This window comes from Macaca thibetana, chromosome 4 (genome assembly GCF_024542745.1).
Source record: "Macaca thibetana thibetana isolate TM-01 chromosome 4, ASM2454274v1, whole genome shotgun sequence".
In the NCBI taxonomy this organism is placed as follows: domain Eukaryota; kingdom Metazoa; phylum Chordata; class Mammalia; order Primates; family Cercopithecidae; genus Macaca; species Macaca thibetana.
The window spans coordinates 108,790,295-108,811,502 of NC_065581.1; the positions used below are offsets into that span (position 1 = coordinate 108,790,295).

At 37.5% G+C, this 21,208-nt stretch overlaps 1 protein-coding gene across 1 annotated transcript in view; it reads left to right on the forward strand.

The window, feature by feature from the left end:
- TFB1M (transcription factor B1, mitochondrial) overlaps positions 1 to 21,208 on the forward strand; it is a 695,218-nt gene that overhangs the window by 641,562 nt on the left and 32,448 nt on the right. The window contains exons 3-5 of the mRNA XM_050786810.1: positions 2,091 to 2,242; positions 14,803 to 14,911; positions 16,285 to 16,436. Coding sequence (XP_050642767.1) covers positions 2,091 to 2,242; positions 14,803 to 14,911; positions 16,285 to 16,436 — 413 coding nt within the window. The remainder of the gene's footprint in view (positions 1 to 2,090; positions 2,243 to 14,802; positions 14,912 to 16,284; positions 16,437 to 21,208) is intronic.

Sequence of the window (21,208 nt, forward strand, 5' to 3'; positions counted from 1 at the left end):
CTTAAATGAAGCACACTCCAGAAAACATAAAATGTTTTATTTCTTGGACGTGTAGTCTTTATTCTGCCTGTAGCAATATGACTTTGGATAAAATAATGTAACTCTTAAGTGTTCTCATCTTTTTTTTTTCTTTTTAAGACGGAGTTTCGCTCTTGTTGCCCAAGCTGGAGTGCAATGGCACGATCTTGGCTCACTGCAACCTCTGCCTCCCCGGTTCAAGTGATTCTTGTGCCTCAGCCTCCCAGGTAGCTAGGATTACAGGCTTGAGCCACCATGCCCAGCTAATTTTATATTTTTAGTAGAGATGGGGTTTCACTATGTTGGTCAGGCTGGTCTCGAACTCCTGACCTCAAGTGATCCACCCGCCTCGGCCTTCCGAAGTGTTGGGATTACAGGTGTGAGCCACCGCGCCTGGTAGTTTCCTCATCTTTTAATTGGAAGAAGGGCTTACTACTTTAAAAGATTACCCACTCTAAAATTCTTTGGTTCTAGTAATAGCTAGTGCCAACCTTTTCGCTTGTTATAGCCACATCCTAAATATAAATCACCATTCTTAGGGTAGAAGTTATAGGTCTATCTATATTTTTAAAAATATATTTTATATATTTATATAATGTTATATTTTTAAAAATCTTTCAAATACATTTTCTCATGAGCTTTTATCTTCAGGAGTAAGTTTCAAATTCTAGGTATTATCCACTCTTTCTATGGGAACCAGAGTTAAGGGAGATTAGGGTATTTACCTGAGGTTAGATGCTCAGGCAGAGGAAAACAAGAATGAAATCCAGGCTCATTGATTTGATAGTGCTTCTTTAATATTCATTTGTATTTCAATGTGCCTGAAAAGTTTGAGAGCAGAGACCTGCCTACTGTTGTAACTCTCCATTTTAAAGAAGGAGAATATTAAATTTATTCCATAATGTATCCTTCCTGTTCCCCCCTCTGAGAGGCATTGGCTTTAGAATTTATACCTGTGTTGAAGTCCATGACCTTGTACAAATGAAACAATAGACAAGGAAACTGAAAGGTTAAGAGAAATGAAATTGGGAGAGGAGTCCTTGGTTAACATGTAAGGATTAGGTGAGAATGTGTGTAAATCGATCATAACAGGTAAGATGGTCTGTGGATGCTAATTCCCTCCCTGTTTAAAGACTAAACCATTTTTGGATGGTTAAGAAACTAGTTTCTTCATTTTAGCCGGCAAAGGTATGTTGTTGAAAACAAGCAAAAATAGGACTGTGAACACTTACAAGAAGTGCTGGTATGTTTTCAGTGACTAAATTTCCACTATCCTAGGAAGACCAGTTCCTTGCATTTCCATATCTCAGAGTCACTGAGACCAGCCCATTGCATGTTTTTCCAGATGTGATGATTGGCTGCACTGAGTCAATACTTTACTCTTTTATGATGTCTTAAGGGCTGCTAAGTTGAATTTGATTAATTAAAAAATTTATTTTTCCATATTAACATGCATGTGTTCAAAGCTTTAAAAACCCTCAACTGCTCAATTTAACTTTTTCCTGAAAATGACTAAGAATTCAAATTTCTGAAAATCCTGTGATCTAAGAACTTATTGCCGTTGCCATATTGACCACCAACAAGATGTCTCTAGATAAAAAGGAGACTTCAGCACTTTTTGCTTTTGGATTTCACTAGCAATACTAGCAATACTGAAGATTCTGTATGTGAAACTAGTGTTGCTTATTCAGATATTCAATGTTCAGTAACTATAGAAAAGTGCTGCATGCTTATCTAATCTGTTCTTAGGAGGTGGTTGGTTTCAAATCAATTTGAAAAGAATTTGCATGGGGCAGATAGAAACTGCAATATTAGCTAAATTTAAGCTAAGAAACTTTGTCATGCTAATCCTGTTTTTGTTAAGGAACTGGTACAGTTCAACAGTGCTGTGGTAGCATATTGAATTGCCACTTCATGTTAATTTAAGTAGAGAGTTAGTCAAATAAATGTTGTACGTAAAGGATCAATTGATTGGGTAATGGCTGGATTTTTATAGAAGATTTTTCTCGCTAAATTTCATACGTTGAAATTTGCCAAGTTAATCGAGATAACTAAAACTCTTTTTCCTCTAGATAAAATTGTCAGGAAAGCTGGCAATCTGGCAAATGCGTATGTTTACGAAGTGGGCCCTGGGCCAGGGGGAATCACAAGATCTATTCTCAATGCCGACGTCACTGAACTTCTGGTGGTTGAAAAGGACACTCGATTTATTCCTGGATTACAGGTGAGATACCCAAAGATCCTTCTTTAGGAGGCAAAAGCTGAATTTAAATCTTTATGCCATGATGCTTAAACCCCAGGGTACACAAAGATTATGTAGGTTTTTCCTCAACGATAGATCCCCAAGGCCCCATTCCAGAGATTTTGATTCCATAGTCTGGAGAAATCTGGAAGTCTCCATTTTTTTTTTTTGAGACAGAGTCTCACGCTGTTGCCCAGGCTGGAGTGCAGTGGCGCGATCTCGGCTCACTGCAAGCTCCGCCTCCCGGGTTCCCGCCATTCTGCTGCCTCAGCCTCCTGAGTAGCTGGGACTACAGGCGCCCGCCACCGCGCCCGGCTAATTTTTTTTTTGTATTTTTAGTAGAGACGGGGTTTCACTGTGGTCTCGATCTCCTGACCTTGTGATCCGCCCGCCTCGGCCTCCCAAAGTGCTGGGATTACAGGCTTGAGCCACCGCGCCCGGCCGGAAGTCTCCATTTTTAACAAGGACTCTCAGATGGTCTGTTGACTACACCTTGAAAAAACCTGCTTTACACATTTTTGCTAAACAAACTAATTGTTTTATGTGATTTTTTTTTTAAAGTCTACTAACATCTATGCATGTCGTGGCCCGTTCCTTCAAAAATAAATAATAATAAATAATGGCCAGTAATGACTCATTGGTGTGACTTTTGAGAACTTCATTTAGGTTCAAAAAGCATTTCCTCAAACAAAAGATGAGTAAGACGTATGCACGCTTTTCATCATGAGAGACTTAATTATGCAGCTTAAGGATTCTTTTATAAGATAAATTTTTTAAGTGAAGGAAGGAAGTTGTACTTTCATAGATTTAGGATGAGGTATAAATGAAATGATACATGCATCTTTAAAATACAGGCACTGTTATTGTATGAGAAATAAGAGTTGAAGGAACTGGGCATGTTTCAACTGGAGAAAAGAGGCCCTGGGTAGGAGCGTACACAGCTGCACATCCAAGGTTGGTGGTAGATAGGATAAGCTTGTTTTGATCTTTTCTAAGAAAGAACTAAAACAAATAGATGGAAATTGAGGGAGACAGGATTGAGGATTTGAAATAAAGAGGAACTTACTTTTTTTAAAACGCTAGCAAACAGTGAAATAGATTGTATCAGTGATCTTGTAAAGGGATATCCTCATAAGGGAACACTTAATGACTTAAAGGCCTTTGTTTGATTCCTCTGTAATTTTAAAACTTTAAAAGAGCCCTGAACCTTTGGCTCAGATGACAAGCAATTTATCATGTGACTTTAATAGAATAATGTAGTTTTCTACATTATTATTTCTGTACAAAAGGAGAAATTGATTTAAAATGAGTACATTCTGATACTAACTTGTGTATATATTAATGGAGAAATGTTAATTTTTGTCAGAAGAACAGTTTGAAAAATTGTTTTTGAAAACCTAGAACTTTTTGTGCATGTATCTGATTTTTTAAGAATTATATATCAGTTAGAGGTGGAAATGGAAACATTATTATTTTTGGTAAGATCATGAGATTATGAAAAGAAACTGAATAATTGTATAAACCCCTTTGGGCTTATTCATGTAGCCCGTTTTGGACATAGGAATGCTCACGTGACTTTTTTGCTCTTAAAAAGACTTCTTGTCCCTCATATGTCACCATTTGTTGGGTTTATTCTTTCTTATTAGGCCAGGGGTGAACCAGATTTCCATTCATTCCCACATATTCTCCTCTCTGATATGAACAAAAGATCTTCGAAGGCAGACTGTTGAAAAGAGTGACTGCCACCCTTCTCTTCTCAGTTTCCCCAAACCCCTAAGTCACTACGTTCCTAACTCCAGCCGTGTTTTATCTCATTCGATGTATCATCATCTGACATACTGTATATATGTTCTTCCCATTTGTTTGTTAACTGACTCACCTGTCTGGAGTGTAAATACCTGAGGGTAGAGATTTGTGTCTGTTTTGTTCCCTGCTGTACCTCTATCTCACTTAGCAGTACCTGGTACATAGAGGTGTTCAGTAAATGTCTCACATGAGAAACAAAAAGGTTGACCGACTATTTCTGTATCTGTGTATGTATGTGTGTATGTATCTCTCATATTTGATAATTAAATGTATCATTAAATAGTGAAAGTAAATATTTGTGTAGCATTGATAATGAAAAAGTTTTATGCTCTTTTTTTCTAAATTTGAAGGCTGATTTCAAGTTACATTACTCTATAGGAAATGTATATTTGACTTCTCATTTGTTTTCAGTAGAAACAAAATTAATTCTTAGTATCTTATATGCAAGAAAGGAATTTGCCTTAAAAAGAAATGTTGGGTACTAAAATATCAAATGGGCTTTTTTTCCCCCTGTAAGGAATGTTTCAATATGTAAAACTACTTTCTTTTAGAGGTACTAAATTAATCATAAAACTGAATAAAAGCAGAAAGAAAGTGATCTATTTTAAGGATTCCATTTTAGTGATTTCTAAGCTAATATAATTACTTTTTAAAGAAATTGTAATAATTTATAAAATATCTTCTAGCTGAAAGCCTGTCATTTATAGCTTAATTCAATTCCTACAGTATTTTCATGAGGCAGTTTAGGGGAAAGAAAAGCTGGTGCTCATACAGGATTCATGCTCAGCATGTTCTAAAGGTAAGAAAAACATGTCTAGTATGTTTAGTATAGTATAGTTTTGTGGTAAAGACACAGACTTAAGCATCAGCCTGCCTGGGTTTAACTTCAGATTCTACTACTAGTTGGGTGACTTTGGGTAGGTAATTTTGTCCTCTGTGCCTCAGTTTGCTTGTAGGACTCGTATGAGGATAAGTGTATGCCTGATACTTAGAAAGCACTCAATAATATCTTAGTTATAAGTAATCAATTAAATTATTATCCCTATGCCTTGATTACCTCTGGTGATTAATGACTGATCAGGAGACCTCTGATCTGGAAAGAGGTATCGGAGGAAGTCATGTTATTCCATTGGAGCACTAGAAAATTCCCCAGTGCTATGGAAACACTGGGGCATTCTCCAACTCATCAAACTTGCATTGGACACCTAGGGTTTCTTTTCTTGATGTTGTCACATTCTGATTGTGCATTTCTAGGTTTTTAAGTTTTTCATTGTTTCTTGTTACATTTTCATGACAGACTGGATGCTCTGTGCTGTGGAGAGGAGTGAGGAGATTTCCTGAATCTCAAGGAGCTTGAGGCCTTGATAGGTTTTTTTCCCGTTTCTGAACTGGAAATAACTTAGATTTTCTGACATCTCAGGGAATTTGAAGCTTTGATAGGTTCTTCTGCATTTCTGAAGTGGAGATAAATTTTGTAAATCATTTGTACCCCTTCAGAGAAGTAGTCCAGATTCTCCCTCATTTTATTTTATTTTTTTCTGTTTATTTTAAAGCAAACCTGTCCAAGCTATTGCCCACAGACTGCCTGCGGCCCAACACAAATTCTTAAACTTTCTTAAAACATTATGAGATTTGTTTTGCATTTTTTTTTCAAGCTCGTCAGCTATCGTTAGTGCATTTTATGTGTGGCCCAGGATAGTTCTTCTAGTGTGGCCGAGGGAAGCCAAAAGATTGCAGAGCACTGTTTTAAAGGCTTCATATATTAAAAATAATATAATAATACCTAATATTTATGGAGAGTTAATCACACTAAATACTTTGTGATGTGGTTTGGCTCTGTGTCCTCACCCAAATCTCCTCTTGTAGCTCCCATAATTCCCATAATTCCCATGTGTTACGGGAGGGACTCAGTGGGAGATGATTGAATCATGGGGGTGGGTCTTTCCTGTGCTGTTCTCGTGATAGTGGATGAGTCTCACAACATCTGATAGTTTTAAAAATGGGAGTTTACCTGCACAAGCTCTCTCTTTGCCTGTTGCCATCCACGTAGGATGTGACTTGCTCCTCCTTGCCTTTCACCATGATTGTGAGGCCTCTCCAGCCATGTGGAACTGTGACTCCAGTTAAACCTCTTTTGTAAATTGCCCAGTCTCAGGAGTATCTTTATGAGCAACATGAAAATGAACTAATACACTTTGTTTTACAGCTTTTTTGAGATACAATTGATGCTCAGTAAACTGCACATATTTAAAGTGTACAAATTACTGAGGATTTGTGTGTGTGTGTGTGTGTTTTTGAGACAGGGTCTCACTCTGTCACCCAGGCTGGAGTTCAGTGACACGAGCGCAACTCACTGCAACCTTGACGTCCTGGGCTCAAGCAATCCTCCCACCTCAGCCTCTTGAGTAGGTGGAACTGCAGGTGCACACCACCATGCCTGGCTGATTTTTGTATTTTTTTGTAGAAATGGGATTTCACCATTTCTACATGGTGGTCTCAAACTCCCGGGCTCAAGCATTCTGCCCACCTCAGTCTCCCAAGATGCTTGGGATTACAGGCAAGAGCCACCGCCCCCAGTTAACTGAGTTTTGACATATGTGTGATTGCGTGAAACCATCATCACAATCAGGAAAATAAACAATCATCATCATCAGGATTCCTCATGTTTCTTTGTACTCTGTCCTTTCCTTCCCCCTTTACCTATCCCAGACAACCACTAATCTGCTATCTCTATAGCAGAAGTTTATATAAATAGAATCATACAATATGTACTTTTGTTTTGGTCTGATGTCTTTTACTTAGCATAATTATTTTGCAATTCATCCATGTTGAGGTGTTCATCAGTAGTTTGCTCCTTTTTATTGCTGAATAGCATTCCATTTTATGAATATACCACATTTGTGGATCTGTGCACCTGTTGAGAGACTTTGGGTTTTTCTATTTTTTGGCTCTTATACTGTAATAAAGCTTTTATGAACATTCATATGCAAGTGTTTGTGTGGATACACACTTCCGTTTCTCTTGAGTAAAAACCTAGGAGTAGAATATCCGGGTCCTGTGTAGAATATCCGGGTCCTGTGGTAGACGTATATTATACTTTTTATGGAACTACCAAATTGTTTTATAAGATGACTGTGCCATGTTACATTCCCACTAGTTGTACTTCAGAGTTCCCGTTGCTCCACATGCTTGCTGAGACTTGGCATGGTCAGTCTTTTCAATTTTAGCCATCCTAGTGAATATGTAACGGTATCCTCTTGTGGTTTTTATTTGCGTTTCCCTAATAGGTAATGATACTGGACATATGATGTGCTTATTTGCCATCTTTGTATCTTCTTTGGGGAGTTATTTGTTCAAATATTTTTAGTACTTTTACTTTTTTTGTCTTATTATTGAATTTTAAGAGATATTTATATAGTTCGGATCTGGGGCTTTGTCAGATACAGATTTTGCAGATGTTTTCTCAGCTGTGGCTTACCTTTTTATTTTCATAACTGTCTTTTGAAGAGCAGAAATGTCATGTTTATGAAGTGCAATTTATCAGTTTTTTCTTCTAGATTTTATGCTTTTTATGTCTTATTTTTAAAATATTTGCCAAACCAAGATCACTAAAAATTTCTCCTATGTTTTCTTTGAGGTATTTTATAATTTTAGTTTTTACATTTAGGTCTTTGATACATTTTGAGCTAATTCTTGCATATTGTGTGAGGTAAGGTTTAGGTTCTTTTTTAATACCATTTGTTGAAAATACTGTCTTTTCCTCATTGAATTGTCTTGGTACTATTGTCAAAAATCAGCTGATTTTATGTGTGTCAGTTTATTTCTGAACTTCCAATTCTGTTCTATTTACCTATAGGTCTGTTGTTTCACCAACAACCACCTGTATTTATTACTATAGACTGAAGACTGAAAAAGCCTTCATTTTGCCTTCATTTTTGGAAAATATTTTGGCAGCTTTTTTGTTTTATTACTCTAAAGAATTTGCTCCACCATTTTCTCACTTGCATTGTTGCTGGCAAATCTTTTATCATCCTTATCTTTGTTCTTTTTTCTCTGGCTGCTTTTGATATTTTCTACTGTTTTTGAGCAATTTCATCATGATGTGCTCACTATAATTGTCTTCATGTTTCTTGTGTGTAGAATTCATTGAGCTTCTTGGATCTGTAGGTTTTCCTGTGCTTTTTGCTCTCTAATGTCTGAAAATTGTTGTTTCTTCTATTTTCTCCATTTTTTAAATTGGTTTAAGGCAGGAGAATGTGCCTGGTCCCTTAGACTCCATCTTTGTCAGAGTAGGAAGTTTCAGGATTCTTCTTAACCATTAAATGATGTGGTTTTGAAGAATTTTTGGAGACAGAAAGTAAGTCATTGTATTGTTAGTATTGCCTTTGGTTGGTTGGTTGGTTGGTTGGTTGGTTGGTTGGTTGGTTGATTGGTTGGTTTGTTTGTTTTTTGAGGCAGAGTTTTGCTCTTGTTGCCCAGGCTGGAGTGCAGTGGCACGATCTTGGCTCACTGCAAGCTCCACCTCCCAGGCTCAAGCGATTCTCCTGCCTCAGCCTCCCGATTAGCTGGAATTACAGGCGCCCACCACCACGCCCGTCTAATTTTTTGCATTTTTAATAGAGACTGGGTTTCTCCATGTTGGCCAGGCTGGTCTCGAACTCCTGAACTCAGGTGATTCACCTGCCTAGGACTCCTAACCTTTGGGGTTTTTTTATAGGTAAACACTGATTATTTCCACTTCATTGGCATAGTGGACAGTTCATGGGATTGAGCATCAAATAGTCTAGTGACCAAATCTCAGATAGGCCACCTACTAGCTTCGTGACCGTAAGCTTGCTATTGAACCTTTTTTAGCTTCAACTTTCTCATCTGCAGCATGGGAATAATAGTTCTCTTCTGCGGATATTGCAAGGATGGGTAGAAATGGATGTAAAGAGCCTGGCATAATCCCAGTAGCCAGTAATAGTTGCTATTTTAATTATTCCCCTTCCAGCCATCTTATAAAGAGACATTTGAGGTAATTTCAGCATCCAGGCAGAAAGAGCTATTTTTAATTAGAGATAATGAAGTTTTGAAATTCTTTAATTTCTAACAAATTTTTTAAACAGGAAGATTGCCTACCTTACTGTTGTGACATAACTACTTACTTTATACATGTAACTTACTTGATGTTACCATAGTTAATTGTAACATAGACAAAACTCAACAAATAAGCAAAAAGTGGCTTACAGCCAAAGTGACTTTTTAGTCCATACAAAGTAGAAGTACAGAGATCAGTGGTAGAAGCAGGTCCACTGACAACTGTAAGAAGTAACAGTTGTTACAGTGACAGAAAGCTATAAAGGACAAATATAAAGACAGAAGAAACAATAATAATAATAGGGTAGCAAAAACACCTTCATAACTGTTGAGGCCATTATTCTAAAGACAACAATAACCCTAGGTCATCAAAAAAAGAGTGAAATTTGGTTCAGTGTTCTTGACCTAAGGAAGAGGATTCTGCAATATAGTTTAGAAAGATTTTCTTCTATATGTTTCTTATTTTAAAATGTTAACACTTAAAGGAATAAACATTTATTGAATAGAAAATTTACTAAATCAAACATCTAATTCCTTGATGAGGCTAAGCAAATGAGTCTATACTATACTTAGGTGTTCAGATCCTGCTTAAAAAGCAAGCAAGGGAGGTGGGGATAGAGAGGCTGGTCAACAGGTACAAAGTTATCGTTAGATGGGAGGAATAAGTTCTGCTGTGCAATACCATTCTGTTGCACAGTAGGGTGACTAAGTTAATGACAATATATAGTGTTTTTCAAAATAGCTAGAAGAGAGAATTTTAAATGTTTTCACCACAAAGAAAAGATAAAAGTTTGAAGTGGATATGCTAATTATCCTAATTTTATCATATTGTACACATGTGTAGAAGCATATCATAATTAGCATCTGTCATTATTCTAATGGCAACAGTGACCCCAGGTCATCAAGAAAAGGGTGAAATTTGGTTCAGTGTTCTTGGCCTAAGGAAGAGGATTGTGCAATATAGCCTCCCTATACATTGGCCTAAGGAAGATGGTTACGTAGTTAGCGTACCTGTACATTGTGTACAATGTATAATGATAAAATTAGGATAATTAGCATATCCACCTCAAACATCATTTCTTTGTGGTGAGAACATACAGTTATTGTGTGTCAATTAAAAATAAAACAAGCAAATACAATAAAATCCAATATGGCTTGGCTGTGTCCCTACTCAAATCTCATCTTGAGCTGTAGTTCCCATAATCCCCATGTGTTGTGGTAGGGACCCAGTGGGAGGTAATTGAATCATGGGGGCAGTTACTCCGATGCTGTTGTTTTTGTGATAGTGAGTGAGTTCTCATGAGATCTGATGGTTTTATAAGGGGTGTTTCTCCCTTTTGTTTGGCACTTCTCCTTGCTCCCGCCATGTGAAGAAGGACATGTTTACTTCCCCTTCCACCATGAGTGTAAGTTTCCTGAGGCCTCCTTAGCCATGCTGAACTGCGAGTCAATTAAACTTCTCTCCTTTGTAAATTACCCAGGCTCGGGTATGTCTTTATTCACAGCATGAGAACGGACTAATACAAATCTAATGTCAAATTTAAAAAAGAGAGTGAAAGATTTGATAATGACATTGAAATGTCCAACAAACTTAAAATTCCTATAAAAATATTTTTAGATATTTGTAGTATCATTTAAGATACAAGTGGTTATGTGATTTGTTTTTGCTCTGTTCATAAATTTAAAATACTGAAAAGTCTGAAAATGGACATTTTTAATACAATTCAAGTTATTTTACATACTAAAATAAAGCAAGCTAATTGACATTTTGACATCATGCTGTGACCTTCTCTCTAAAAGTCTGAAAAGTCTGTTGTAACATCTTTATTTTTTTATGAATAAACAGCAGTACTTTTATATGTGTTATATATAAGAATACAAATTTTGTCTTTCAACTACTATATTTTATACTATACATTATTTCCTTCTCATACAGTTTGCTTAACAGTTTTGCCCAGCCCTGTTTCAAATTTGGGCCCTACTATGTGGCAAATCAGGAAGAAGATAATTAATATAACTACAGTGTTGGCTGCCATGAACCCCTTACATGAGAAGGTGACAAAATGTACAAAATAGCTATTCGGTGTAGTATTTCTTCTTTCTTAAGGAATTGATAATTTTGTGTAAGTTCTAAGAATTGTATAAATTATTTCCTTATCCAGTAAAATCAACAAAAAACTGCCTAGCCGAACCACAATTACTTGCCCCCTGCAGAGGAGCTTTCACTAAGACTTTGGTTAGAGGAGAGGTTTTTTTAAATGGCCACAGAAAGATGCTTCTACATTTGTATTTTAACTTTTATTAAAGGCATTGTTTATGACATTGTTTCATGTGCCCTTTACAAAGCATAATACCAGGAAAAAAATTATCTCTTGAGTCTTGGTACAACTACTATTGAAAAGCAAAAATTGTATATTTCATTATGTAAATCAGCTCTCACGATTGTCAGGATTGTTAGCTCTTGTGTTTTACGTGTATGCTTCCCTTCTTCATGGTTTGGTTTTTGGTTTCTTCTTTTATAGCCTTGTGTAATGATGCCTTTTACTCTAAACTGGCATACATCTCATTTTGGAAGAATATAGAATTGAACACTAAAATAAAAGTGAAAAGAACCATTTGAGAGTGTCTGTAAAAGTACTCATTTGGCTGTAATCTGGTGCCTGCATTTGTGATTGGCTGTGCCTTTAAGCACATTCTGTGATAACACCTCCAGGGTTTTGAAGTGTAATGCTCCATTGTTATTCTTGAATGCATATAATAGTGATTTTTCCCACTCCTTCACCATACCCCATGTATCATTATGGTAGTGAAAACATTTCTGTTACTGGTTGGCTAGAAAGTTTTTGTGTGTCATTGCTTAATATCGTTTGAAGTGTTTAAAAGGGTACTGTCAATAATCATAATATCAATTTAGTCTGTCTAGCACTTTTTCCCCATACTTGCTTTAAGGACTTCACATAAATCTGTTAACACCAGCATTCATTCCTTCTGCAGTGGGGAGTTGCAAAGTAGATCAAGCTACAAATTGTCAAGAAGGAGGTGCACGTTTTAAAGTGTGGGGAGGATTTGGTTTGTCATTGACTGAGATTGAAAAGTGAACGGGAATCCAAAAGAAATGTAGTTTTAAACCTAGGAAAGGAACTGGATATGGTGGCTCACACCTGTAATCCAAGCACTTTGGGAGGCCAAGGCAGGCGGATCACTTGAAGTCAGGAGTTAGAGACCAGCCTGGCCAACACGGTGAAACTTCGTCTCTACTAAAAATACAAAAATTAGCCAGGCGTGGTAACGCACATCTGTAATCCCATCTCCTAGGGAGGCTGAGGCAAGAGAATTGCCTGAATCCTGGGAGCGGAGGTTGCAGTGAGCCAAGATTGCGCCACTGTACTCCAGCCTAGGCAGCAGAGCAAGATTCCATCTCAAAAACCAAACAAAAAACAAAAACAAAACCTAGGAAAGGAAGGTAAATTTATTTATGTTATATTAGCTTTTAGATATGCAGTTGTACCTGTCAGTGTGGGAAAAGTTAACGTTTGAAATGTGATTATCAGAGCATATAAGTTAATGACAAAGAGCCAATTTTACATTGTTTTGTTGTGTTTTAGTCCTAACTACTAATTATTAAGTACTTTCTATATATTGACATCATGAGATATAAGCTTTTAGTTTTGCCTCTTTGTTTTTGGCACGCCGATTTGTTTTGTCTTAACTTTGTGAAACATAATTATAGAAAAAATTTTAGCATTTTCCGTTGACGGTAAGTGCTATGATTAAATATGTGGTTTTATACATTAAGAGCATGCCACATAGAGAGCTGTCTCTTTTTAAATTTTTAGTATATTGAAATTGTTATATTTTCCAAGATTTATTGCCTGGAACTCACCAGATCAAGTTTTAGTAACGAGTGGTAATTTAAAATAATCCATAAGTATATTAATATCAGAGGCATGCGATTATTTTTGCTAAACTACCATGGCTAAACATATCAAACTAGATGATTTCCAGACTTAAAATATGTTTAGCCTCTTACCAGTAGAGGCACTTCAACTATTTATTTCTGAAAGATTATTTGTATAAATCTGCCTGATTGGCTTGTAAAGTAAATCTTTGCAATTTTCTAGACCCTACAAAATTGGATCTCCCAGGCTAAAAGAGAAAGTTTCTGGCTTTACAAAGACCTGAATGCCATTTGGTCATTCACTTATTCATGCACTTCTTCTTAAATATGTATTAAGCACTCACTGTGCATTGCTGTAGCTACAGGGGCTATAAAGGTAGCTAGGAAATGGGTCCTGACCTTAAGGAGCATATGTCGTTGCAGGGGAAATTGAGATACAGTTTGTAAGTGCTGTAAAGAGGCAGGTGCACAGCACAGTGTTAACCCCAAAGGTGGACTAATCCACAAGCCATGTTTCTTGGTCCAGTGTCTCCTCTCTGGCTTCTGTGATCATCTTGTTTATCCTGCCTCTTGGTTGTATGAGTTGGGCAAGGAGAGGTGTTAGGAGAAAAAAAATCAGCTTTAATGGACCCAGAGAATTAGGACCAAGGTAGGCTCAGGGCAAATGTTCCCTTTGAGCCTGTTCACCATCCCTATCCAGTGCTAGGCACATTCTAGAATCTTGGCAACTGAGTTGAAGCCAAGGTTCTCTGAGCTCTGACTTAATGTGGGAAGAAAGTCACTTCTTCCCTTGAAATCTGCCTTACAGTGATATTTCTTCTCATTGATATATTCACTCCTGCCTTTTAAAATTTATAAGCTCAGAGACTTTAATATGTAACGAAGGTCTTCAAGAATCAAGTTTTGTGTTGGGTATGGGGCATTTAACACAATATGAATTTATAGATGACTTAGCTATAAAGTTTTTTGAATTAAGTGCCAACTCTTCAGTACTGTGAGAGTGTGATGGTAGGGTAGGTGGAATGAAGAAGAAAAAGATTACAAAGGAAAAAGTGCTTTTTTCCCCCCTTTTTGCTCACAAAGACAGAAGGAAAAGGAAAGAAAGCAAACGGTTAGTAGGTGGAAATAGGTTGGGAAGTAGCTATTGTTAAAACATCCAGGGTAGTTCATAGGTCGATAAGCGCTGTGGATCAACAAATATTAAGATTAGGGATGCTCTGCTCAGAGGAGTATCTCGGAGTGCCAAGTGGAGACTGGCATCGACAGGTGACTTTCTACTTGGCTAAATCTACCCATCTATTAAGTTACAGATCTTGATGATATGTAGAATCCTTTGTATATATTTAGGCTATGAAGATTTAAATTAAGCTTATCTTTCATATAGTTGACTCCTGATTAATTATCCATATTTCATGATAATGTCCTTAGTCTCTAATTTAAAAACTTATTGTTAGGAGTGAGTTTATGCTAAATCTATGCAGAAATAATGTCATCCTGAGGGTCAAAATTACACTAATATATTTGTAAAACTGTAAGCTAGTGTTGTACTGTCTGTTACTATCCCTAATCATTCATATGTGTTAAAATGAAACACCACCGTTGTCTTTTGCAATAGACATGATGTAGTATTTGTTCATTAATGATCACCCCTAGTCTCTGACTTTTTTAACTGATTTTTTAAATGCACAGGTTTAAAAAGTTTAGTTTTGTTACTTTCATAAGTATATGAGCTCATTTTACTGATCTTTTTATAAACTAGATGCTTTCTGAGGCAGCACCTGGGAAACTGAGAATTGTTCATGGAGATGTCTTGACATTTAAGGTAGAAAAGGCTTTTTCAGAAAGTCTTAAAAGACCCTGGGAAGATGGTAAGTGCTTTTGGGTAGTTATAAACATCTCTTTTATGGTTATTTGTATCACAAATGTTCATTTTATGATACATTTATTACAGATGTCTTATGTTTATATTTAAAATTATCTGAACAGAATTAAATAATGTATATTATAATTTTCTCTTGCTTCCTGCTTCCAAATTATAAAATCTAGTTACTTTTTCTTAATTCTAATTCATTTGTCTCAAATTTCTAAATGTTTTGGATTCTGTGCAAATAAACTTATCGTTTTTTGTGATACCATATAAGGGTAAGGTAAACTATGAATTGTTATTTGTTCCAAATAGTGGAAAAAAAGAAGTGCTTTAGTAAACTGAGCCATGCCCAAGCCTTTGTTTTAACTTTTTCTATTATTTTTCACATTCAGTGAGCAACCAAGGCAGTCTTCATTCACAGGCAGTGTTTATTGGGTACCCGCTGTGTGCAGCCCTTCAGAATGCATAGATAAATAGGGTATGTTTCTTCCTATAACAGACTCTCAGAATAAACGGAGGAGGGCTTAGGGTGCCTCCACATCTGGCTGCCCCCATGTCTCTGGCCTCCCCCATGACCAGACTCCTTCAGATGGGCCGCACTCGCAGTCTCCGCCAGCTAACAGGCCCTCCTGTTCTTAGCATGCAGCCTTCAGGTTTCTGCCCCAGCCCAGCCGCACTGGAACCACAGTGCCTTCCTCATTACCTGTTTCAAACCTTATCTGACTGAGTTCTTCCACATTCATTTGACTGTAATCCATAGTCTTCCGGAGGATTTCTCTGCTGTTTTTCTCCCCGATACCAGCCCCTCCTGTTTTTCCTTTTACATTTGTGAACTTTTTCTAACTATTCTTAGCTGGTGGTTATTTTTCTACCCACTTTGTACATATTGTTGTTTCTGGGGTTTTTCTTTTTGGGCGAATTTGCCAGATTACTCCATTCCTAACGTTTCACTTACCACCTATGTATTGCAGACATTCACATCTTTATATGCTGCCTGTACCCCCTTCCTGGGCATCTGACCTGTGACAGCTTCATCTAGGTATCCCATAGGCACTTTAATCTCATCATGTCCAAAATAAATTCTCTTTTTTCTCCAGCCAACTCTTTTTCATGTATTTCCTAGGCCAGAAATTCAAGGACTTTCTCTGAGTTACTGAGCAGTAATTAAGTATGAGTTTTTCCTCAATAATCCAAAGCCGATTGTGAGAAAACATTGCTTTTGAATAATAAGTGAAATGAAAAATATTTAGCCATGTCTATTTATGTATTTTTGTTTGATGCTATTAATATCCAGTCTGATTTTACTTGTCACTGAAATTGTGTTCAGAATATATTGATGGAATCATTTCAGGTTGTTTTTTCCTCTGCCACCAGATCCTCCAAATGTACATATTATTGGAAATCTGCCTTTTAGTGTTTCAACTCCACTGATTATCAAGTGGCTTGAAAATATTTCCTGTAGAGATGGACCTTTTGTTTATGGCAGAACTCAGATGACTTTGACTTTTCAAAAGGAAGTGGCAGAGGTAAGTTTTAACTTTTTGTGACTATTTTTATCACACGTTCAAATTCCAAAGCAAAATAATAATACTGCATTTTTACCACAGTCTGTGTTTTCTAAGTTAATATCTCATTACACACACAAAAACCCAGCAGTAGCTCAGCCAAAAGTTAAGACTGTGATGATGATGACAGACGTAACCTCTGTGAGCTTCTGGGAAAACATGAATGATGTGTGATAGCCAAGGAGATAGTGTGGTAAACACAGGGATGCAATAGCCATCGATACCATTGCAGAAAGACAAAAGCAATGCCCTGTTGACCATACCCAGGATTGGCACGTGATACCTTGAAATTGATCCTTTAGGCTTAATGGCATGGCAGTTAAAGAATATGATAATTGGCCGGGCATGGTGACCTATGCCTGAAATTCCAGCACTTTGGGAGGCCGAGGCGGGCGGATCATGAGGTCAGGAGTTTGAGACCAGCCTGGCCAACATGGTGAAACCCTGTCTCTACTAAAAATACAAAAAAAAAAAGAAAAAAAAATTAGCCGGGTACGGTGGTGGGTGCCTGTAATCCCAGCTACTCAGGAGGCTGAGCCAGGAGAATTGCTTGACCTGGGTGGCAGAGGTTGCAGTGAGCCAGAATTGCGCCACTGCACTCCAGCTTGGGTGACAGAGCAAGACTCTGTCTCGAGGGGGAAAAAAAAGAATGTGATTATCACTTTGGAGCTGAGAAAAAGAAGGGGATTGAGGATCTCATTATTCAGTATATAAATTGCACTTCATCCCTCACCTCAGCGAAGCCTGCTATGCCTGCATTCCCATGGTGGAAGTGTTCTGGGTTCACTCGAGAAAGTAAAGCCTCCAGGGTAGTCAAGGATGGTTTTTGAGCTGCAGAGGTATAAGGAGGGATGTGCAGACTCTTAAGTGGTTTTTAAAAAAAATATTATTATGACATAAAGTACAAGAGTATACAGCCATCCATTGGTATCCGTAGGGAATTGATTCCAGAACTCCCGCAAATACCAAAATCTACAGGTGCGCAAGTCCCTGATGTCAAACAGTGTAGTATTTGCATATAAACTATGCATATCATCCCATTTATTTTAAATCATCTCTAGATTATTTGTAATACCTAAGACAGTATGAATGTGTTATAAATAGTTGTTACACTGTATTATTTGGGGAATAATGATAAGGGAAAAATCTATACATGTTCAGTACAGATGCAACCATCCTTTTTTTATTCCCTGAATATTTTTGATCTGGGGTTGGTTGGATCCATGGATATGGAACCCACAGATACCGAGGAATGACTGTATAATGTACATAGATGGCTTAATAAAGGGAACTCCTGAATCCCCACCCCCCACATGGGTAATTGAATCACCGGTACCTTTGATACCCCATTGTATCCCTCACTCTGATTGCATCTCCTTTCCATCCCATGCTACTAAGGTGATCACTACTGTGAATTTTGGATTAATTCCCTTGCATAGTCTTATCACATAGATTTATATTCCTATGATGAATACACTTTAGTTCTGTCCACTTTTGACAACTGGGTTCATATAATATGTATTCTGTATGTATTCATATAGTATGTGTTCTTTTTATCCTGAACATTATTTGTCAGATTCACTGACATTGCTCATGATTGTAGTTTATTTAGGTAGCTATATATACTACCCACTATTTGACTGTGTAAGATCTCTTATCTCTTCATTCTCATGTTCCCGTACGTTGAATTAGTTTCAGTGTTCTGTTTTTACAAACAAAACTCGTAGACGTTCCATACTATGTCAGGTGGGGCACATGGGCAACATTTCTCTAGGGTATTTACCTGGGAGTAGAACTGCAAATCTTCACCCCTGCATAGATAATGCTACATTGATCTCTGAAATCATCATGCCTGTTTATATTCCCACCAGCAGTGTGTATGAGTTCATTTTGTTCCATATTCTTGCCAGTACTCAGTATTGCCAGACTTGTACATTTTTATTAATCTGAGGGTAATGGAATGTCAGTGTGTTTTATTTTGTCCTTGCTGATTTGTAGCAAAATTGGGCACTATTGTGTGTTTACTGGCCTTTTGGGTTACTTGTTTTTAGTGCTTGCTTTTCGCTCACCTTTCTTTTGGGTTGCTTATCTTTCTCTTACTGATTTGGAGGAGTTCTCACATACTCTTTAATACTCTTCATACTAGTCCTTAGTTAAATGTGTTGAGCATTTCTTCTACTCTAAGGCATGTTGTTATTTTCTTTTTATGGTGTCTTTTGAAGAGCAAGCATTCTTAATTTTAAGTTTATGTCTAGTGCTTTTTGTGTTTTATTGAGGAAACTCTTTTATATCTTGAGTTCATGAAGATATTCTTCTGTTATCTTCTAGAAGCTTTATGTTCACCTTTCACATTTATATCTATAGTCCCCTTGGGGTTGATCTCTCTGTATAGTGAAGTAGAAGCCATTTTTACTATTTTTAACATATGGGTCCCAATTAACCTAACTCCATTTACTCACAATAGTCAATCCTCATTGATCCCTGTCGGCACCTCTGTTAGCATTGGTCTGGTTAGAGACATAGAAGCACTGGTCTGATTAGAGACATCAAGAAAAAAATGACATGAAATCCAGGAAGGAGAGGGCCTCCCCTACAGGACAGAGAGAAAAGAGTCCTCAGGCAGAACAGCCAGTCCAGATTGGAGCCAATTAAAAGGTGAATTTGATAAAACTGCTGTCAAGTTTGCATATAGTCAAGAAAAGTTACAAAAACTCAGGAGAGTTTAAGATTGAATTCATGATAAAAAAAAATAGAAAACTAAATATAACAGGGAGTGAATCAAGGAAACTATACCATTATTGGAATGAGAAGTACAAAAATATTATTTGGAGATAAATAATTATTTTGAAAACCTAAGAAAAAATGAGAGACATATAAAAATAACTATAAAACCTAACCGAGAATCTCAAGGTCACTGAGATAAATCAGGAGAAATATCATAGCCCCAGAAGGAAAAATGATTATTGTAAAGATGCTAATTTTTTCCAAGAATTCTGTATCTCTAATTATAATCCTCGAAGAATTTATCTTGAAATACGCAGTTCTAAGGATCATCTGGAGTAATAGACCTGCAAGAATACGTAAGAAGTGTTGAAAAAGGAGAGTGCTGAGAGAAGCCTTCCTTGTCATATGCTAAAATGTATGGTGAAGCTTTAATAATTAAAGCAGTATGAGAAGTAGCACGTGACAGAGCAATTACTAGACTAGAAAGCCTGATGCAGACACCTTAGCAGTATCTGATAATGGTCAGATCAAAAATCAGCAGTGAGGAAAGAATTAAGTAAATGCATGGATATTTGGTTAACTATTATGAAAAAAAATTATCTCTGTAAATTCTATTTGGGTCTTTGGATCTTCTCTTTCTGTCCTCATTATGTTCATGCCTTCCTTGGCATTTTTGTATGTAGGTATGATATTTAAAGTAGATGTTTTGGCCAGGCATGCTGGCTCATACCTGTAATCTCAACACTTTGGGAGGCTAAGGTGGGAGGATTGCTTGAACCCAGAGTTCGAGACCAGCCTGGGTAACATAGGGAGACCTTGTCTCTACAAAAAATACATAAAAAATTAGCCAGGTCCAGTGCTGCATGCCTGTGGTCTCGGCTACTCAGGAGGCTGAAGCGGGAGGATCACCTGAGCCCAGAAGATCAAATTGCAGTGAGCCGTGATCACGTCACTGCACTCCAGCCTGGGCGACAGAGCAAGACCCTGTCTCAAAAAAATGAACAAATAAATAAAGTAGCTGTTTTAAGATCCTTGCCTGCTAATTTCATTATCTCTGTCATTTCTGTACTCTTTTAATAATTGATTTCCCCCTCCTTGTTATAGGTTCCATTTTTCTGTTTCTTTGAAAGCCTGGTAATTTCTGACATAACATCAGGTATTGTGAGAGTTTTATTTTTTTTAATGCTGATGAGGGCTGGATTTTGTGGTATTGGGTTGAGTGCTGGGTTTCTTTTGACACATAGATAAGATTGCTTGAGGCTTGTATTGTTCTGGTGAATCCAGGGTAGCTTTTAATTTGGGGCTAATTGAGCCCCAGTACCACGTCATGACCTTTCTGAGGAAGGCACCCAACGCCCTGCATGTTTTGGAGCCTCTTGAGCCATTTGAACCCCAGTTGTTCCTGCCTTCCCCTGGTTCTAGTTCAGGCTCCCAAGCCTCAGCCACCTGCAGATCAGTGCTCAGCAGGGGACTTGGGGGGCCCTTTTGCTACCTCAGGAGCTCTGCCTCACATTCTCTCTCCCTCTCCTGTTCCTGTCTCCCCCACCCCCTGCTCCTGCACATGTGTGAGCACCGCGTGTGTGCGTTTTCCATATCTTTGGTAGTCTACCCCACAAATTCTGCCTACTGAGGCCTCCCAGATCTCCAGCTCTGGCTCCCCGAGCCCAGGAGACCTCTAGGCTCAGTTTGAGCTGCCCACTGCCTCTGCTGGAGCCCGAGAAGGGCCTCCAGTCCTCTGCAGGCTGGGCATCTAAGGCTCATCTCCTTTCCATTTCAGTGACCTTGTTTATGCAAACCATTGTTTCCTATGACTTACTCAGTTTTATTGTTGTTTCAGAACAAAACTTTTTAATACCAGAATTTGAAATCAATAGACTCTACTACTACATAAGTTTAATTCTTTAAATGCCTTCCTCTCAGATAATTTGAGTGTATCATAAGAATTTCATTTCTTAGATCTGTCCCTCTCTTTTTACCCTTGTTCCCGTTTAGGGAAATCATTTCCAACA